General features: G+C 39.5%; 1 protein-coding gene across 1 annotated transcript in view; it reads left to right on the forward strand.

Moving 5' to 3' along the window:
• Nucleotides 1-21,623, forward strand: part of TTC12 (tetratricopeptide repeat domain 12) — a 1,640,087-nt gene that overhangs the window by 1,477,046 nt on the left and 141,418 nt on the right. Inside the window, exon 18 of the mRNA XM_044081062.1 lies at nt 8,449-8,550. Coding sequence (XP_043936997.1) covers nt 8,449-8,550 — 102 coding nt within the window. The remainder of the gene's footprint in view (nt 1-8,448; nt 8,551-21,623) is intronic.

Below are 21,623 nucleotides of genomic sequence, written 5' to 3' on the forward strand. Positions count from 1 at the left end.
TTCCCTAGTATGGTTAGCCAGTAACCAAAATGCAAATAAATGAAAAGTATGGTTCATTGTAACAGCCAGTGAAAAATATGTTCAAAGTAATAACAAGCATCGCTGAACTTGAGCAAACTTATATTGGTGTTTTTCTTTAAAAGTATTAAAGAGCATTTGGTTACATTTGTGTCTTCAGTAACTCAAGGCCATTTGTATGGATAGTTCAACCTTGAAGAAGCTGATGCAAATTTTACTATGTGTGGTCTGATGTTGTCCTTTTAATTTTTTCCTCAACTATTGTGTCTTGGATCCGACTTGGCCACATTTACTAGACTTTCAGATCCAGCTCTCGAGCTCCTCCTCCTACCCATAAAGCCCCGATCAACCTGCTGTACCCCTAATCTTATTTGTCACCATCTCGCTATAGACATGTAGCCTTCTCAAAGAGCTTTTTGGGTGTCATGTGAGTTCAATTCCTTAATTTTTTTCACATAAACCTATTTTTTTCTCTTCATCTACCTCCCTTTTCTATCATGTTAGGTTCAAATATTATATTCCCTGTCATCTCTTCTCTTTCACTTCTACCTAAAGAAGCTGTCAGTAACATTGCTGGTGCCTTTTCTTCTCTTCTCTCCTTTTCTACCCTCTAGAGGCTATCCTATTTACCCTAACATTGTTGGTAGTTAATTAAAAAAAAAAATGTTTTTCATCATGTCAGAAAAAATGACAAGTTTTAAGAAATGCACTTCCTGTGAGAACAAGATCCCTAACTGTGATAACTACAGGGATTGTATCTATTGCTTGGGAGCTTCACACTTAAATACACACCACTTCACTGGTGCAACTTTTAATTCCAAGGACCATTGCACAAATTAGTTCTGAAGGGCTTCCTGCCACCTTTGTTTTCCTCTCTTCTGCTCCAAGGGCTCAAATCCCTGCAAAATTATCCAAAGCCTGTTCAGAGGCAAAAGAATCAAGAAAGTGGTCTCCAACCCATTCTCCTAAGTCAACTCCTTCATTGGAGCCTTCTACTAAAATTCAAAAGAAATTAGATGTAGCTCCCTCTGATCCAAAGCGAAAACAGACGGATCCAACATCATCAGGCCACCCGACAACTTCTCTTACCAAGTCTACAAGGACCTGGTCCCCAGGGTTCTCTGTGGAGCCTCTTTCTCCTTAACTTCATTTTCCTTTCCTTCAGAAGACCTTGAGGAGAGAGTCTTGTCTCTAGTCTACCACTTCCTTCATCAGGTCCTCTAGGAGCCTTTCAGAAGCCATAGTGGATAGGATGATGAGGAAGTTCCTCAGAGCTCAGATTCATATGGGGGTTATTCCATCTATGTCTCCCATTAGTTTTGTGAACCATCCTTCTACTTCATACACTGTGATTTCTCCTTCTCCAATATGCCTGGCAGTTTTGGGGCCTTTGGATCTGAGAAACCCGAGAATGTTGATGAGAGATCCAAATACAGGAAGACTTTTTTACTCCAGCTTCATCCCTGAGTTGTTCAGCACTGATTCCTTTGGACCAGGACAAGTCTCAAAGCCAAAGAATCAGCGCCTGGTCCGGGTGGGGGGCTGTATTCCACTCTGAGGTTGTCAGAGTCATCCCTGCCCCTTGGAGCTTTGGACAGCTTGGGTCTGACTCCCCCCTTGAGACATGTTTCCAGGTAGGGTTAGATCATGGTGGCATCTGGAACTTTGGCCCCAGTGCGACCAGCTATGGCTAGTCCCAGTCCTTCTGCTTTTGAGGTGGTGGAGAGGGTCTCCTCTCATCTGAGAGATTTGACTACTCTTTCCTCTTTATATCCTACAGCCCTGACTCCTTTGGGTCCGAGATGTGATCCTCTCAGGCCTATCACACAATTACAGCTGGCCCCATCAAGTGTCTAGACAGTCACTCTCAAGGACTTTTCCTCCTCTTCGGTTACCTCTCCAGACCATCCCACTGAGGAAACCCCCCCATAACAGAACATGCAAGAGGAGACGCATAGACTCCCCTCAGGATTCTCTCATTGAAAACATGGACTTTGGTGAGGGGAGGGGTCCCCCAGGTCTCCACCGATGACATCTCTTTTGGAGACATCTTAGAAATTCTCAATCAGAAAGGTGAATGGTCCTATGATTCCCCCTCCCAGGAGGAATCAGTGTTCCTGGAAGCTTTTGTGTCTGGCCCATCTACATCTTGGGTGACTCCCTGGCAGATGAGCTTATAGATCTAGTCTCTTGCTGGGTGTGGAAGGAACCAGATACTGTAGAACCCATCCCACATTGTCCACTTAAGTTTTTTGCACCCAAGAACAAGACACATTGGAGTAAGGGAGTTCTTTTGATGATATGGTTGTAGCAGCAGCTACAGAGAAGGAGCTGGCAGAGCATAGTTCCTCGGACCATCCCCCTAACAGAGAGTCCACGGTGTTGGACAGATTCAGAAAGCATGTTTTTGCCTTAGTGCCCTTTGCCTTACAGTCTCTGAATTACTAGGCACATTTTGCCAGACTACAGTGGAATTTGACTAAAGAGCTTTCCAAATCCCTCTCCAAGTCTATGTCTGTGGAGGACTACAAGAAGTTTAAGGAGATTAAAGAACCTATAAAGGGAACACCTATTATATCACAACTGGCTACTCTCTTTTTCATCTCTAATGTGTTCATGAGTCTAATTCCCCATGGTACTGACGGTACCTCATAGGCAGTTGGTTCAGGCATGCATTGATGTCCTTTAAAACCACAAAAGATGCAGCACAATCCAAATGCACAAAAAGACCACAGGGCAAGGAAATCCACACCAGTAGCTTTAATGTCTCTGACGTCTCGGCTACAATAGCCTTTAAGGAGTACAATGTTACAAGATAATACACCTGCCTATATATACACCAGTTAATTAATCAATAAAGCAATTATTCAATTCATTAAACATTTCCAATTCATTTCTGCATTCAACCAACTAGGAAACATAGTATTATATTTTAAAATATAAATGGATTCTTTGACCAACAATTCATTTTTTAAAAATTCATCACCATCAGCATACACTTTTATTTTTTCTAAAATAGATGCTTTAAGACCTTCTATGTTACCCCCATGTACTTGGTTAAAATGTATTGCTACAGAACTCTCCTGCTTGTCATTTTTTATATCCCTGAGGTGTTCCATCAGTCTTACCTTAAAAGCTCTCTTACTCTGTCCTATATAAAACTTCTGACAAGAACAGCTCAGAGCATAAATAATACCCTCCGTATTACAGCTAAAACTGACATTGACCTGAAATTTTATTCCATTAATTTTATTAAAGCTTTGTGTAATATATTTACACATTTTACACCTACCACAACTACTTGTTCCATGATTAATTAAACCATTATTTACTCTTTCCACAGGAAGAGTAAAAATAGTTTTAACTAAAAAATCTTTAAGATTTCTTCCCCTTCGATATGATATAATAGGTGTTCCCTTTATATTTTCTTTAATCTCCTTAAACTGGGACATATAACCCCAATAGAAATGCAACAATTTCACCATAATAGGGCTAAACTTAGTATAAGTAGTGGTGAAGTACATGTTTGTTCTTTCATCTATCACATCATTCCCTTGCTTACACCTTACTTGAGTATTTCTTTTATCATTTAAAATTTTAGCTATACTTTTATTTAGCATATCAGTACTAAAACCCTTCATTTTAAACAGTTCCATACTTTTATTTATTTCTACATCCAAATCTTTCTTATTATTACACAACCTAGAGAGTCTCTTAAACTCTCCTGTTGGTACAGCTTCAGTTGTGTGTGGAGGGCGGCAACTGTGGGCCATGAAATAAAATACCCCATTTGGAAATTTCCTATGGACTGCAGTTCTAAGATGTTTTTCGCGTTTATCTAACACTGCATCTAAAAATGAAATATTTTTTTCCTATTTTAATATCATCAAATTGTATTCCAAATCTATTATTCTGAATTTCTTGTATAAAACTATCAACCATTTCTTTACCATCCTCACACAAAAAAAATTAGATCATCAATGTATCTGAAATACTTCCTGACGTATTTTATAAAAAATTGTGACCTGTAGATATATATTGACTCGAAAAAAAAATACTTAGATTGGCAAAAGTAGGGACAAATGATGCCCCCATTGCCTTTTTTGTCTATGTAATCTACCACAAAATTCAAAAAAAATATTCTGTAGGCTTAAGTCCAGTAATTCAATAATATACTATGTAACTGGGCAGTCACCTAAAAAGAATCTTAACTGCTTCTAAACCAAAATTACGACTAATATTTGTATAAAGGCTTTTCACATCTAATGAAATCCAGAACATTTTATTGTTCCATTCTACAGTTTTAATTTTTTCCAAAAAATCAGATACGTCTCTCACATAGGTTGGTAATTTTTCAACTGTAGGAAGTAAAAAATTATGTAGAAATTGTCCCATTTTACTCAAAAAATATTTTCTACCTGAGACTATGGGATGACCTGGGAGATTAGACATACATATATCTTGTAACATTGTAGTCCTTGATGTCCTTGTCCGACTTTAAAGAGCTTTTCAAGTCTTTACTTTCATCAGTGCTCTCTTTGATGGATCATCTTTGTTTCGCCTCTTTGTTAAGGAAACACTTTCTTGGAGTGAACAAGATGGAAAGACCTTGTCTGCCATATGGATATGCTTTTTTACTCCGCAGCAATCCCTTTCCAGGAATCAACAAGGAGGCAAGAAAGTATGGTTCCATAAGTCCCAGGGTCGTTTCCTGAATTCACATGGGGATATCTCCGCCAGAGGCAAAGGGGGGAGTTTTAATGGAAGATGCCATCCTCATGGTGGGGAAGGCCCACAGAACCAGGGTTTCCAAGATTTCTACTTGAAGTAACAAAGAAAGCCAAAAAGTAAAAAGGTGGCAGAGACAAGCTAATTACTAAAACCTACAAGAAAAATCTAGCCAAGCTAGAGTTTTTACTGTGTGATACCTTAAACCTCCTGGAATAGAGGACAATGGGATATATGCAATTAACCCCCTAAATACATCAAGGGTTTCAGCTATATAGCTACTGAATGTCCATAACTTTTTTCTTTTTAAGTCTTTATGGACAGATTCAGGCCACCAAAGCCAAACAACCCTAGCTGTGATCATGAATGTTTTGAACTTCTTATGAACTTGTTAACAGAGCATAAGTGGACTGTTTGGCTGTACTCTAGAAACACAGGGTCTTTAAACCCTGCTGATGTCCATACCCGTTATGGTGTCTGCAAAATATCCCAACTAACAAACAAAATCAAGAAGTAAAAAGGTCACACAGACACACCAATTAGTAAAAACTGCAAGAAAAACATAGCCAAGCTAGAATATTCACTGTGTGATACCTTAAACCTATTGGAGTAGAGGACCTTGGGATATATGCAAATTACCTTTTTTCTTGCAGTTTTTACTAAATAGTTTGTCTGTGTGACTTTTTCACTTTTGGGGTTTGTTTGTTAGTTGGGATATTTTGCAGATACTTTAATGGCCTTTGGTCTCACCACAGCCCCCAGGGTGTTTACCAAATTTATAGCAGTGGTAGCAACTCACTTGAGACTGCTGGGATTCCAAGTGTTTCCATACCTAGATTACTGGCTTCTCACCACACCAACCAAGCATCTTCTAGAGACATCCAGGGACAACTTGCTTCAGTTATGTCAGTCTCTAGGCATCTCCATCAACATCTGCATCTGCAAGGCTCATCATCATCAACTGGTTCCGAGCCTGGAGTTCATAGGTGCTCAGTTGAACACAATGAGTCAGATAGCCTCACTTCCACCACATTGAGTAAGTTGCACCATGTGTCATTTGGAGCAAATTATCTCACACCCTTCTTCCCCAACCAGATTTCTTCTTCTTCAAATCCTAGGGTCATTGGCAGCAGCCATAACCTTAGTGTCTATGTCCCATTTTAATATGCACATTCCTCAGTGGACTTTAGCTATTCAGTGGTCACTTCTTCACCATCCCTTGTCTTTACCGATCAAACTCTCTCAAGTATACAAAGACCATCAGCGGTGGTGGATTCAGTTGGATGAAGTTTCCCAAGGACACCCTCTTGTACTTCTGCCCCAAGTAGCCATGGTAATTACGGACACCTTACAACTGGGATGGGTGGGAATTTCTTGGGATGGACAGTCCAAGGCATGACGTCCTCAGAAAAGAGCAGTTTGCACATCAGTGTCCTAGAGATGAGAATGGTCCTCCTAGCGTTTCCAGGATGCCCTTCCTCTTGGAACAATTCTGATTCAGACTGACCGACATGTCTGTTGTTTGGTAAATCAGCAAACAGGAGAAACGTATCTATCCCCTTTGTCAAGAGGCAATGAGAGTGTGGCATTGGGCGATCTACCCCAACTGCTTTCTTAAGGCAACGCACATACTGGGGAAATTAAGTATGTTAGCAGGCAAACTCAACAGGTCCATTTTGATGCCTCATGAGTGGTCTCTCAGTCATTCGGTGGTGGAGAGGATTTTCTGGTGATGGAGTCAACTTTGCTATGATTTCTTTACATCTTCGCACAGCAACAAATACAGTAGGTTCTTTGCCCTAATCATCCCTCCATGGGAGTCACAGACAGATGCTGTAGTCCATGTTTCACCCTTCAGATTGCTTTATGCTTATTCCCAGATACCCCAGTACCTCTAATTCCAAATATCTTACAGAAGGCACTTTGGTTGAAGGGCATGGCTATCCTCATTGCCCCTTTTTGCCTCTTCAAGTGTGGTTCCTCTTCCTTTGGTCTCACCTTTGCTATTCACTCTGCATACTTGTCCCCAGTCCAGACAGTGTCTCTCATCCCACAGGGATGGAGCATCTGGAAATTACAGGCCTTAAGCTGACTGCATGGTTTTTGCCAATTCCACCGATAGTTAGATAGCCCAGGCTTTCCTCCCCAATCTGACAGATACTTCTATCTTCCCACAAGGCCTGTATGAGGAAGATCTTCAAAAGTAAATGGAAAAGATTCTCTGTTTGGGCTCTACAGAGAGAATTGGACTCCTTCACTGCTCATACTTCTGCTGTCCTAGAGTTTTTAGCATATATACTTCAAGATGGAGCTAGTTTCTCTACTATCACAGTACAATTGGCAGTCATATTTAATTTTCATTCAGGCAAAAATACTTCCTCATTAGCTTCTTCAAAATAGTGCAATGCATTTCTCAAAGGTACTTTCTTGCTTAGGACTCCGCTTCTCCCTGGGATTTGACGGGCATGTGCAAGGTTTAACTCAGAAACCATTTGAACCATACACTAAATCTGATTTAAAATATTATTCTGGAAAACTGCCTTTCTAGTAACCATTGCATTTGTGAGACGTGTTTCTGAACTCCAGGGTCTCTCTTCCAAATCTCTTTATCTCATTTTTCACAAAGGCAGGGTTACATTATGGACCAGCCCATCATTTTACCTAATGTAGCCTCCAAAACAAATATTAATCAAGCCATTAATTTTCCTATTTTCTTTCCCAGATTTGCTAACAAAGGAGAATACATGCTCCATCTTTTGGATGTACATAGGCAACTACATTTTTATCTCCATAGAACTGAAAATTTGAGAAAGTCAGAGCAATTGTTTGTCTCTTTCTCCCCAAACAAATTGGGTAAACCAGTTTATAAAGTTACTTTACCCAGATGGCTTACAGACTGCATATTCTTTCTTTACAGTCAATGAGGTTTGACCTTACCCAGGCCAACTAAAGTCCACTCCAACAGGTCCATGGCTACATCATCTGCCTTTTAGTCTAGAACCTCTATTGATGACAACTGTGCAGCAGCTACCTGGTGTAATACTCATACTTTTATTCCTCATTACAAATTGGATTTGACTTCCTGGAGCAGGGCTGCCTTTGCTCTGCAGTATTCCAGAATATCCTTCTAGGAGGGCCACCCAACTTCCACATAGCTGAGGACTTTGTTGTAATAGTTGAAGAATGAAAGAAAAGAACATTAGATATTAAAGTTATGTACTCAGAATAGCTATGGATCTGTGTTGTTCATTTTCATTGTTCCTCAAATCCTCCCCTTCCATCCTCCTTCCTATTAGCTCCTCGAATGGTCTTATGGTTATTGTGGAACATCTGTTCCAGGTCTGAGCCCCAGTTCTGCTACTACTAGTCTTACTTTTGTCTTAACCTAGTAGTAGTTCTTCCTATGACTTATAAGGCAGCAAACTCAGTCTGAGGTGTAGCAGGTTGACTGGGGCATCATGTGTAAAGGGAGGAGCCCAAGAGTTAAATCTAAGCATCTTGCAAATATGTCTGAGTCAGATCTGAGACCAAGTAATTGAGGATGAATGAATATGGGCAACACAGATGCATAATTATGGTGAGTACATAACTTTTAATTTTTCTGTAGTTCATCATGGTGCATTTGTATTTATTGCTTACAGTTATGTAAAATGAATAGGTAATTTAATTTCTGATTTAATTTTTTTTTACTTTATTTTTAAGCGAACAGTGGGACTTCTTAGCCATGTTCTCTTGCATTCTTCAACTGCAGTAGAAGAGGCAATCAGAGGAGGTGTAGTGAAGAAAATGATCAAGTTTTTGAAGGTAAAATACTTTGCACAATTAATGAATGTACTCACAAATGTTCTGATGAGACCATAAAGATAAGCTGACACCAACAGACAAAAAAAAAAACTGATAACATTGAGTTAACCCCATTTTCTTCTGTAATGTATTTTTTTCCTTTGTGTGAGGGGCACTGTGGTAGTAGATAATTACACATGGACTTTATACCACTAAAGCTGTGACAGTCTGCTAGATTTTTTTGGCTATAGTCATCCCTTATATATCTCGTGGCTGATGTCACATCCACATCAGTTACTTATGATATCAGCTGTCATATGCATTGTATAAGCAGCATTGGTTTACGATAGCCTAATTTCTTGTCTTTTTTTTTGTTATATCGTATATATTTTTTTCTCCGCTATGATTATCTCTTGTTCATGTCCTTATTGTACAATAACTACAGTAAAATATTTCCCTGTTGAGTGTCGGAAGTCTAATAATGCTAGTTATCATGAGATTTGTAAAAAAATTTAATAAAACCCTAAAATCTGCAGAAAGTACTGCAAGTTTTCCTAGTTAAACAAAAGTTTCAAACATTAGACTATATTTTAAAGACTCAAAAAACAGAATATCTGAGAAATCTGAGTTTCTTATGCTAGTGATAGAGCTATGGATTTCATTAATGTTTAATAAACCTTGGGAACAGGTTTCAGAATCTCAAAATGCCTGTACTGAAAGACAGAAAAATATCTCATCAAGTTCACATGAAAAAACACATTCAAATGCTCCAGCTGCAAAGTTTTTGTTGCCTTTCAAAAAAGTTATAAAAAACCTCACCTATATCATTACAAGGCAGTATAAATGCTAAGGATTATACACCAATTATTGCCTAGTAATATCAAAAAGCATTTGGTAGTCTTTAAAGCAAAGACCCTTCTTTTCCTTCAGGCAGTTTACTTCAACAGGAATCAAATGTTCATTTGTTGGCAGTAAGACTTAGTATCATAAAGAAATTTTAGTACAAGTGGCATTGACTTTGATGCCTCGACAAGAGACACTAACTATCTGTTAACTCCTCTTTGTGGAAGAGTATTTGCATTTTATTCAAGAAACATCTAAGTCCTGGACACAGTCATATCTCGTGAGACTCCATCATTTCTTTTTTTTTTTGTTCCTGATTGATCGCAGTCCACTAATAATACCATGGCTTTGCTACTAAATGTCCACTACCTTAATCAGTAATGGAGGATAAACGAAAAAAGAGGAAATCCATACCCCATCCTTCGTAGGAGGAAGGAGGGGGATTTACTTGAGCTAAATCCAGCTTCTGACTCAGAGTATGATCGCAAGTATTCTTTTTCCATGGTCTTCTCCTGAATATGCCATTGTTATAGAGAATGTTAAATTGATGGAAGAGTTTTTGAATTGGAATATACATGTGTTTGTCTTCTATAGGGGAGAGACAAGGCTCTCAAATGCTTCCCAATTTGGGAGGAACATTCTGATTTAAACTGCAGATTTGTGCACTGCTCCAGCATTCAGATATGCTTGCTGCTAGTTATGAATTCCTAATTCTGTGCCTGGCACTGCCCACAAGCTGAGACTGACAGAAGTGATGCAGCTGGCCCTACTGCATGTCTGTGAAACTTTTTTCCTCCAGCATAGCTGCTTCTCTTCCTAACTGGTGTTTTTTCATAGCAGAGAGACAACCTCCAGCTCTGAAGGGAAATAATATTGCCTTTCCCTTTTGTTCTTAACCTTAAAGGTGTTTCGAATGTAAAATAATTATTCCAGATTCCAGTACTTACTCCATTTATTTTTATTGAAGTTAATGAAATACTTGCTAAAATTTCAAGGACATAACCTAGATATGCTTGTAAAGTTGGCTATAGCTGTTGTGCCTGTTAATGTAGCTTTGACTATATTCTAATGTTTTTAGAAGTGTTTCGCCTAAAGCAGCTACCGTCTTTAATTGGTGCTGATCGTGGTAATAAGTGTAGAACTTAACTAGGCTTGTGAGAGCCCTAGAGAGATTAGCCTAGTAACTTCCTATGACCCTGTGAATATGTTCATCATTAGATCAGTGTTGCAGTAGCTTACGTCATATGAGGATATATCCTACCAAGGTCTGGATGAGCAACCAGTATCTAAAGCTTTAGGACACCTTCTATATGTCCTAGCCATTGTACAACTGGAGGAGAGCAGTATAATGTCAGTGGCTAGGGTGGTAAAAGTTAAGAACTTTTTTGCTATTGAAGTGTTATCTTCCTTGCAGGCTTTGAGTAATTGATGGACAGTTAACACTTCTCCAAGGCTGAGCAGATAATATATCATGGGAAAATACCTTCCACGTAACCTGTATTTGTGAAGAAAAGTTTTTATTTTGTTTTCTCTCAAAAGTTTTTGCTATGTGCTAGAACAAGTAGTTTTAGTGAGTGTCACTAAAACATTTCACCTCAAAACTGGCATTTTTATGGGGTCTGTATTAGATCACCGAACGCTTAGGTTAGCGAACGGTGATTAATCGACCCCATGTAAGCGAAAGCTTACAAAACAGAACTGTAACAGCAATTTTTTTCCAAGGGAAAAAAATCATTGTTCCAACAAAAAAAAAAAAAAAGAAAACACTATAAAACTTGAAATTAAGTGGGGGGCTCCCCCCCCCACACCCCCTACTTAAATATACCAACTCCGAGATCGCACTATAGTGCCGAAAATGGCAAACTACCAAAGCGGCCAAGCAAATTCTTTCCCTGGGAAAGAATTTGCTTACATGCCGCTTTGATATTTTGCCGTTTTAGCATTTACAGCTTGACCAAGACGCATTCACTAACCTGCGTCTTCGGTCAGCTAATAGGAACCCTTTTTATGCAGGGTTCCCTTTGGGGAATTCATTCAAATTACTTTTCTTTGTGTAACAAACTGCTGTTTTTCTGTCAAAATGTATAACCATTGGCTACAACTAGTATATTTGGGAATTGTCACAAAAAATTTACTTTAGAACTTGTTTTTTTTCAGGCAAGTTGTTACACTAACTCTTTTAGGCTCTTCTACATACTTAAAGTAGTTCAAACAACCCCTGCCTGAACGGCATGTGCACGGCCAAACACCAAAAGCATTCCAAAAAGAAAAAGCCAACACATTGGCAATACTAATTTATTCCATAATAGAACAGCAAAAATTATCACAGTACACCAACGTGGTTGTATCAGTTTCTGCCAAAGCCTTCTTCAGCAACCAAACATGATGCAAAAATAATTAAACCAAACATGCTATCTCCTTTCTTATATATATTCGTACTGCAGTCAAGGAGCGCCCTTTGGTGCATATAAAAAAATAATACAAAACTAACAATCCACCTGCCGGGCGGTCTTATAGGATCCTTGTGGATTTTCGGCAGAAAATGGATGTACTGCTTACTGGGATAATCAACCTTCAAATGATAGCATACTTCATTAGTAATAATGCCCTCATCTTTAGCCATATCTAGAAAGTTGTCAATATCTTTTTTAAATTGCATAGTTGGATCCACTTCTATTTCTTGATAATGGGCACTATTTGAAAGCAGACGCACACCTACAGCTTCATAGTCCTCCAAATCCTGGACCACCACAGCTCCCCCTGTATCCACAGAGACAACAACAATTTCCTTATTGTTAATAAGCTTTTCTAAGCATATTCTCTGCTGTTTATCCAAATTATCCTTCACCATGTCCTGTTTATACAGATGTAAATGTAAATCCTTAAGGACCGCATTTTGGAATGCTTGTACAATGGGTAGCATAGGTGGCCTGAACCTGGAGGACCTGAAGCGAAAATCCCTCAACTCAGAGGCAACCTCATCTGAGCCATGAAAAAAACATTTTAAATTCAAATTACGAAAAAATTTTACCACATCCTCTGCAGTCACTATAAGAGGGTTTATGAAAAGGACTTATGTTCAACCACTCAAATTAGTTTATTTGGTCAATCAATATTGGGTTGTTACCCATGTGGTCATTGTACCTATTGTCCTAGGGTGTTAAAATCCCAAACTTTTTCTTCATATAATTGTCCACAAGTTTATAATGTTATAATGTTTTATGTTTTGCTAATTGTAGTACTTCCTGGGTGATTTATTTGGCCCAGTGCAATTGTCGAACATTTTATGGTGGACAATCTTCCCGTCCTTTCAAAGTAAGGATAGGGGAACACTTGAGTCATATTAAGAATAAAAAGGGTTCCAATTCTTTGTATAAGCATATTTCTAGACATCCTATGGGCATCTTTTGTTTTATGGTTATTGATCATATTAAGGTCCGGAATAAACAATCTCATGTTTTACTTGAAATTCTTACTAACAAAGAAAAAATGTGGATCATAAAATTGGGGGCCCTTTTTTCTCCGGGTCTTAATGATCACTTTTGAAGCATCCCTATTTAAATTATGTTTTCATGTATACAATCACATTTTTATGTGGATTGTTAGTTTTGTATTATTTTTTATATGCACCAGAGGGCGCTCGTTGACTGCAGTACGAATATATATATAAGAAAGGAGATAGCATGTTAGGTTTAATTATTTTTGCATCATGTTTGGTTGCTGAAGAAGGCTAAAACCGGTACAACCATGTTGGTGTACTGTGATAATTTTTGCTGTTCTATTATGGAATAAATTAGTATTGCCAATGCTACAGGAGTCGGGTGCTGGCTTTTTCTTTTTGGTCTTCTACATACTTGTCAGATGCTGTTTTTGGGAACTTGTCTGGATTCACTTTCAAATTATAAATTTATGTGAGGAAAAGTTACTTTTCTGTCAGGAATTGTTGCTGGGGACTAGGTTAGTGTATTTGGTGGTTGTCACCCAAAAAAAATTTACCTGAGAACTTCAGGAGGTAAAACCAACTCTCCAAGGATCTGTTTGTCATTCACATTTTGTGATAAGGACATGGTGCTGATTGTTGATCATTCCTTCCCCAAGTGACACAAAGAAAAAGAATAATTATGTAAGAGGTTTTGGTCTTGACTTTTGCTTCCTCTACACCCCAGCTGCTAGTGAATGAGTTCTACGGACCGCTCATCTGTTTATCTTGTTCCTTTTGCTGGTGCTTCTTGGAAAACCACTAAGGACTGGAAGGCAGGCATGTCCTCTGTAGCTGTTCAGATGCCCTCTTCAGGTAAGGGAGAATCACAATTACTGTCATCAGAAAAGGGAGCAGGTGTTCCTTCACTAAGCTGCTATGAGGAGCTTCTTTCCAAGGGAAGGGGCAGTCTTTCATACCACTCTTTCTCTGGGGGGGGGTCCTAGAAAAAGAAAACATAAAGTTAGACCTTTCTCTTCTAAAACACAAGTATGATTGGCTGGGCTTTGCTAAAGGTTTACTTAATGCCTTCAAGTCTTTAAATTCTGTGTCTTCCCCTCATTTGAAAAGAAAACAACACCCCCCCCCCCTGTCTCTCTGACTGATTATCAGATTGAGAGTCAGGAATAACATTTGAACTGTCAAACCACCAAACCATGTTTGAACTCCAGGCTCTCTACTAATAATCACAGACAACACCACAGTCCTACCCCTTTTGCAGACTCACTGTTTTGCTTTGAAATTAGTGACTCAGCACAATCTGTCCCTTCAGCCTACATACATTTCATTAGAACAAGACGTTCCAGGACAGGCCCTCAGGCCCTCATGAATGGAAGTTGCATCTGGATCTTCCATGAACTGATCCATCTGTATGAAACTCTTCAAGTAGCTCTGTTCACCTGTAGCAACAACAGACAGTTAACAAAATTATGTTCCAAGACTACTTGAACATAGGCATGGAGGGCAGATACCTTTCATTCACATGAATGGGAATATTTCTGAATGCTTTTCCATCCTTTCCTCTAATAACTCTGGTTCTTCTAAAGATTCAGAAGTACTTTCAGGGTTAACTGTAGTAACTTATTTTTGGCCCTTGCAACAATGGTTCCTCCTTCTTTTATAAATGGCCAAGAACAATTACCACAAGCTTCCTCACACAAACACACAAGACAGGAGTTACTTTGATAGACCCCAGCCTGCAGGTTTTTGTACCTTTTAGACACCGTTTTTTCTGAGGACATGCAGTGGGTATTAAAGGAGGCAAAGAAATCTGCTACTAGAAAATCATGTATTAGTTAAGTAGAAAAGATTTTCTAATTGATGTCAGGACAAGAACCAAGATCCTTTTAAGGCTTAGACTCCAGTGGTTTTGCAGTGTTTGTGCGAGTTATCCTCTGGTCTTGCTTCCTCTTCTGTCAAGATTCACCTGTCAGCCATCTCTGCTTGTCTAGACTTATTTAGTCACATATCCTGGGATTCAAGAAGCTCGGTGCAAGGACGGTTTTAGCCTTGTGCCGAGTGCCCTCACTACAGATGGTGCAGAGCACCATATGAATATGCATGAGGGGGTGCAGCTGCACCCTCAACGTGCACAGGAAACGTGTGCGAGTGCAGGGGGCATGTACAAGTGCTCTACAGAGGTGTAAACATGCCCAGACAGTTGCACAACCTACTATGCCTACTAGTATAGCCCGCCTCTAATAGTAAGTCAGTAATTCAGTGTTCGTGAATAACGAAATGTATGCTAAGCATACAAGAGTGTCCACGAACAGTGAAATAAAATCGAAGTAGCAAACACACAAGCATGTAGTGGAATGTTGAACCCTGTCCCTAGAACTTTCACAGTTAGATTCCCCGTGTCCCTATTATACATTTGAATTGCCACAATATAAAAGGTGTAAGCAAAGCAAAGCATGTTTGCGTGTCGCTGCCATTTACCGAGCATGAGGGGGCGCAGCCGCACCCTCGACATGCACAGGAAACATGTGCGAGTGCAGGGGGCATGTACAAGTGCTCAACAGAGGCGTAAACATGCCCCGACAGTTGCACAACCTACTATGCCTACTAGTATAGCCTGCCTCTAATAGTAAGTCAGTAATTCAGTGTCCGTGGATACCGAAATGTATGCTAAGCATACAAGAGTGTCCACGAACAGTGAAATAAAATCAAAGTAGCAAACACACGAGCACGTAGTGGAATGTTGAGCCCTGTCCCTAGAACTTTCACAGTTAGATTCCCTGTGTCCCTATTATACATTTGAATTGCCACAATATCGAAGGTGTAAGCAAAGCAAAGCATGTTTGCACGTCGCTGCCATCTACCGAGCATAGCTTACACATCAAATTCATTCAAATAGAGAAGAACATGCAGAATCAACGCAAGTGTCAATAGTGTAGTGTTTAGAACATCCGCCTAACAAACAGGCATTCACGGTTCGAGCCCAACAATAGCACATATCATTTTCCATGTGGAATGAATGTCGTTTCGCTGTAAAACCAACATAAGAGTATCGCATGAGATATCTAACTAAATGTCATTCAATCAAAGTGGCACTGTCATAATGAATAAGGCACTAGTAAGCGGGTGTAATCACAAATAAGCAGCAGTAAACGGGTCTATATTATAATAGCGAAAATCCCTTTAAGCAAACACGAAAATACTGACACGTATTGTGTAAACCGCGAATATGCCGAGCGTACTAAACCGCGAAATACAAAAAGTTGAATCCCCATAGTCGGCCAACTCCACCTCCCACTACATAATGCCTACCCAAACAAAATAAATAAACCACATACATAAACCAAAACCCTACTTCTAACCCTAAAGTAAAGCACCAAAACCCTACTTCTAACCCTACACTAAACCTTACATACATTACCATTTATGCACTTTATTTAACCCGCACCCTAACCCTAAGGTCCATAACTATCGCACACTTACCCTACAGCAATATACCAAAACAAAACAAATAATCCACACACATACATTTAACAAAACCCTAATTCTAACCCTAAATAAACCTTACATACATTACCTATCTATGCACTTACCTTAACTCGCACCCTAACCCTAAGGTCCATAACTATCACACACTTACCTTACGGAGCTGTACCGCAGACAGGCCAACCATGACATTTCGACCTTTTGGATTTCGCGGTTTAGTACGTTCGACATAATCATGTTTCGTGCAATACGTGTCAGTGTTTTTGTGTTCGCTTAAAAGGATTTTTGGTATTATGATATAGACCCGCAGTAAACATATATAAGTACCAGTAAGCAAGTCTGAGTGCGCTTGCGCAGGTCTAAGCAGTGCCCAGCATAGGAAATGTATATAAGTATGTACAGATATATAATATATATATATATATATATATATATACACATATATATATATATATATATATATATATATATATACATATATATAAATATTTACATATATACACACACACATATATTTATATATATATATATATATATATATATATATATATATATATCTATGAAAAAAGAACGACGTAACAATAAAGCATACAAAAGGAATGAGAAGGGAATCAACAGCAACCCCAGTATTATATAGTGCTGTAAGCGTATGTCATATCAAGTGATCTGGAGTGAGCAAAGAACTGCTACTCAAACCACAGGCAGGATATTACCAGTGGGAGTAACATTGTTGATCTGCTAAGTCTACTTTACACAGAGGGTAGTCCCTGGTGGGACTACTAAAAATTTGATAGGCTATTTGGCCATCCGACCTTTACACAAGCATGGGCAGGTATGTTCAAGGACTGAATGGTGGAAGAGCCTGAAAATATATTAGTTGGGCCCCTAATGCTTGGGAGAGGGCAATGTGTGGAGGTGTGTCATGGCTGCGATAGCAACTGGACAATGGATGGTATGCGTGTATGTTGAACTTGGGTGGGGTGGAGGAACTATGGGTATGAAATTATGGATCCAGGCGTGCCAGGGTTGGATGGGCTGGTTCTAATTGGACCACCCCGTGGAGGTCAACGAGTTCGTTATAAGTATATATGCATACACACATGCAGACATCTGTATGTAGAAGTACATTCTCTGTAACATATTCATTCCATTTGCAGACATAAATAACATGAATGTGCCCTTACAAACCTCAACAGTAGATATAATAATAGGTTGTGCAAAAGAGAGAAGTGACAAAACTGCTAAAACAGAGAAGTGTGTACAATGTCCGAAGTCAGTGCTGTGCTGAAAAAAATCAAATGTGAGGACTTTCCCACACATGGAATCAGTCCTGTGATCTGCCTGCTATGGCAATGCCAATTACTAAACCGGTTTATTTGTAAAAGAAATACACCAAACACATACATAATTATGCTCTCAAGTGTAACGTGTGCGTTACCACATAGTCATACTTATTAACTTATTGTAGTGTCATGTTAACGGGAGTAAGGATGTAATGAAGTATAGAGTCTAATCTTGACATAAAGACATGCGTGTCCCACATGGGACAACCCAAAAATTGCGAATAGTGTCCTTTTGGTCGCACATGTCACCAAAGTTTGTGGACTAAAAATTTGGGAGTTCTGAGGATACATGGAGTGAGTCAACCGATGGGATGGGTCTACAGGAGTAGGGATTGGCCAATGTGTACTGGTGTGGATACACCACAAATCCAACTGGAGAATGGATGACTGCAGTGTTAGGGAGGCATTGGGGTGGGTGTTTAGGGAACCAGGAGCCATGGGTGTATGGGTATATATGCAAATGAAGCAGCACAGCAACAGTGTATTGGTTAGAGCACCCGCCTAACGAACAGACATTCCCGTGCTGAATCCTACTGCATCACATACCATTTACCATCGGTAATCTGTACATGAACATATTGCGACATCTGTCTGCTGTATAACCTGCAAAATAACAATTAAAAGTGAAATGGAGTGAAGTGTCAGTGTCATAATGAATAAGGCACTAGTAAGCAGGTTTAGGCATATATAAACACCAGTAAGCGTGTGTAAGTGCATTTGCGCGGGGTATGCATTGCTTTACAGACACACACACACACACACACACACACACACACACACACACATCTATCTATCTATCTATCTATCTATCTATATATATGTATGTATGTATGTATGTGTGTGTGTGTGCGCGTAGATATACACAGATGTACAGCTATGACAGGAACCAGCACACAAGAATGATGTATGTTCACAAGCTATGCCAATGGAAGTGAGGGGCCCAAGCAAGAAACATGAAACACATAGCATGACCTTCCACCGCCCCCCCAGCCGGACATGGGAAACATACACAAAAACCCACAAACAATGTAAATTGTCCACTGCTCCCCAGGCCACAAGCAGGATACAAACGGGGGGGGGGGTACACAGTGCACCTGTGAAATCTAATCTAGGAACACAGATGGGAGCGTCCCTTGCGAGACACACCAAAAATTGACAAGACCAAAAGAAGGTGATGCACCGACCATTTTGGCTGGGGTGTATACATACCCATAATACAAGGGTGGGAAAGCCTGATGGACCTATGGGTCGAGACAATTTATGACATGGGTCCCGTGAAGTGGAGAGTGGTCAGTGTGTAGTGGTGTGTTCTGAACCAACCAGGACCCAGGGTAAGGATGGGTGCTGTAGAGGAGGTGCAGGTGGGGGAACTATGGGTAGCTACTTATGGGTTTAGGTGTGCAGGTGTTGGCTGATGTGGACCTATATGGACAGCCCCAGGGATGTAAGCAAATGTGTTCATTGGGCAGAGGCGTCGCCCAATGAGCAGATACACCGACTACGAGTCTCACTGCAGCAAAGTGTAATCCATATGGCAAGGAACGGGATAACCAGATGTAGATGTATATATGTAGAGGTATGTGTGTGTATATCTATCCATAGCAGCATAGAAATAAACCTCTCCCTCTCCATAGTACAAATATATACATACAGAGACAGGATACATATACATACCCACATATAGCTATATACATATGCAGACACCCATAGACCCATATGTTGTTAGATATATATATATATATATATATATATATATATATATATATATATATATATATATATGTATATATATATATATATATATATATATATATATATATATATGTATATAGACAGCAATATATAAATATATACATGTATGCATACATATACAGATATATCTGTATATAGTAATGTGTATATATATATATATATATATATATATATATATATATATATATATATATATATGACTGTAAATATACACATGTATATAGCTAGGATATGATACAGCAGTTACGAATTACATATGTTCACAGGCCATGTATATGGGGGTGAGGGGTCCAATAAAACAAACGTGTAACTCGTAGCATCAACCCCCCATCCCTCCAGCTAGGCCGGTGAGACATACAGGCACACAATAAAAGTAAACACACCACTGCTTCCCAGAGAGGTTTATCTTTGTGTCGCTATGGGCAGGATACTACCAGTGGGAGAGACCTGTCAGGTCTAATCTTGAAACATAGACATCGTTGTCCCTTGTGGGCACTAAAAATTAATGATCATCGGAGTCATTCCCAGTAATGATTCATCAAACCAGGCTGTAGATGTACACGGACCAGTAGGTTGTACAAGCCTGACAACCCATGGGTCGACACAATGTATGACATGTCCCAACACGTGGAGAGTGGGCAGTGTGTAGTGGTGTGTTTATACCCCACCTGCACCCACAGTAATGATGAGTATTGTAGAGGAGGGGCAGGTGGGGGATCTATGGGTATACAATTATGGACCTAGGCATGCAGGTGTTGGCTGGCGCAGTCGTATTAGAACCACCCTGGGGATGTAAGTAATATTCCGAAATGGGCATAGCTGATGTCCATACCTCTCAAACCCTAAGAGCAAATCCACTGGACAGGACATAAACCATTGGTGGAACAAATAGGGACCATACCTCTGAACTGTCCCCGATTTCGACTCAAATTCTAACTCTGTCCCACTTAATCCCTCCTAAAACTAGTGACTTTTGGAGGAAAGGTGGTGAATTACACTTAATGAATAATGACAACAATTAAAAGTTATAAACATCATTTACCTCAGAAAATGTGTATGAATTCATATGCTCTGAGTCTGTCAATGTGTCAGGTTAATAGCACTAATAATTTAAATGTGTCCCTGATGTTGTTATGACGTGTCCCTGATTTAGTTGATGTTTGTCCCCAATCGTTTGAGAGGTTTGATAGGGGCAGAAAGCACATATTCAACTTACAACCTTAGAAAGATGATAAAATATTAGGTATGCAGTAGCATGACTCGGCTGAAGGATGTGGGTTCCAAAACCCAATTACTTGTTTGTATTGAAGCATGTCAGTTCCCATGTATTAACCAGACAGGTGCAGATTGTAAGAGGAACACACCAATAATATGAATCAAACTCTGGACAGGCCGCGGATTCCATACAGTCGAACTACATGCTTTCACCTAATGGGCAACCATTCCCGATACTGTAGGCGTGTAATCTGATGTAATAGGCATCACAAGGTAATATCGTAGTCCTCACTCACACCCAGGGGTGTGAGTGTCAGATGCAATCACCAAATGCAGTGTATTTGCAAGTGCGGGAGCAAGAGGGTGTAAGCCTTTTTGGCTACCAGTATGCGAGTATTACACTGGTGAAGCAATGTAGAGGCTAACTGAGTATAAGAAACTGTAATTGAAGGTTAGCTTTGCTTAGCTCCGCGCAAACCCACGCACACCTGCTCACAACTGCTTTAATGTGTCTTAATCACTCCATATCCAACGGCCTTGTTCTGCCCAGCAACAAAATAAACGGCCTCTGCAAGGCTCGAAACCAGGACCCTGCACACGCAGCAAATGTGATTTACCACTAAGCCATTGCAGATATACAGACATCGGATGTTATCACAAACATATCATCCAGCGCAGTCATTCAGCAGTATAGGAAATGTATTCCATCATGTAGATGTATGTATGTGTGTTTATGTCCAGATATAGATACATACATACATATATATATATATATATATATATATATATATATATATATATATATATATAGATATATAGCCATATCAAGAACATCCCATGTGACAACAAAGCATTACAAAGGAATGAAAAGGGAAACACCAGCAACGCCTGTATTATGTAGTGGTGTTGCCCTATGTAATGCCAAGTCATTAATACACGTAAACAGTTGTACATTGACCAAATACATCACTGTGCATTTTATTTACATTAACACAACAGTTCCTGTCCAATCATTATGT

Source organism: Protopterus annectens, chromosome 8.part0, assembly GCF_019279795.1.
Source record: "Protopterus annectens isolate FY-2018-M chromosome 8.part0, PAN1.0, whole genome shotgun sequence".
In the NCBI taxonomy this organism is placed as follows: Eukaryota; Metazoa; Chordata; order Ceratodontiformes; family Protopteridae; genus Protopterus; species Protopterus annectens.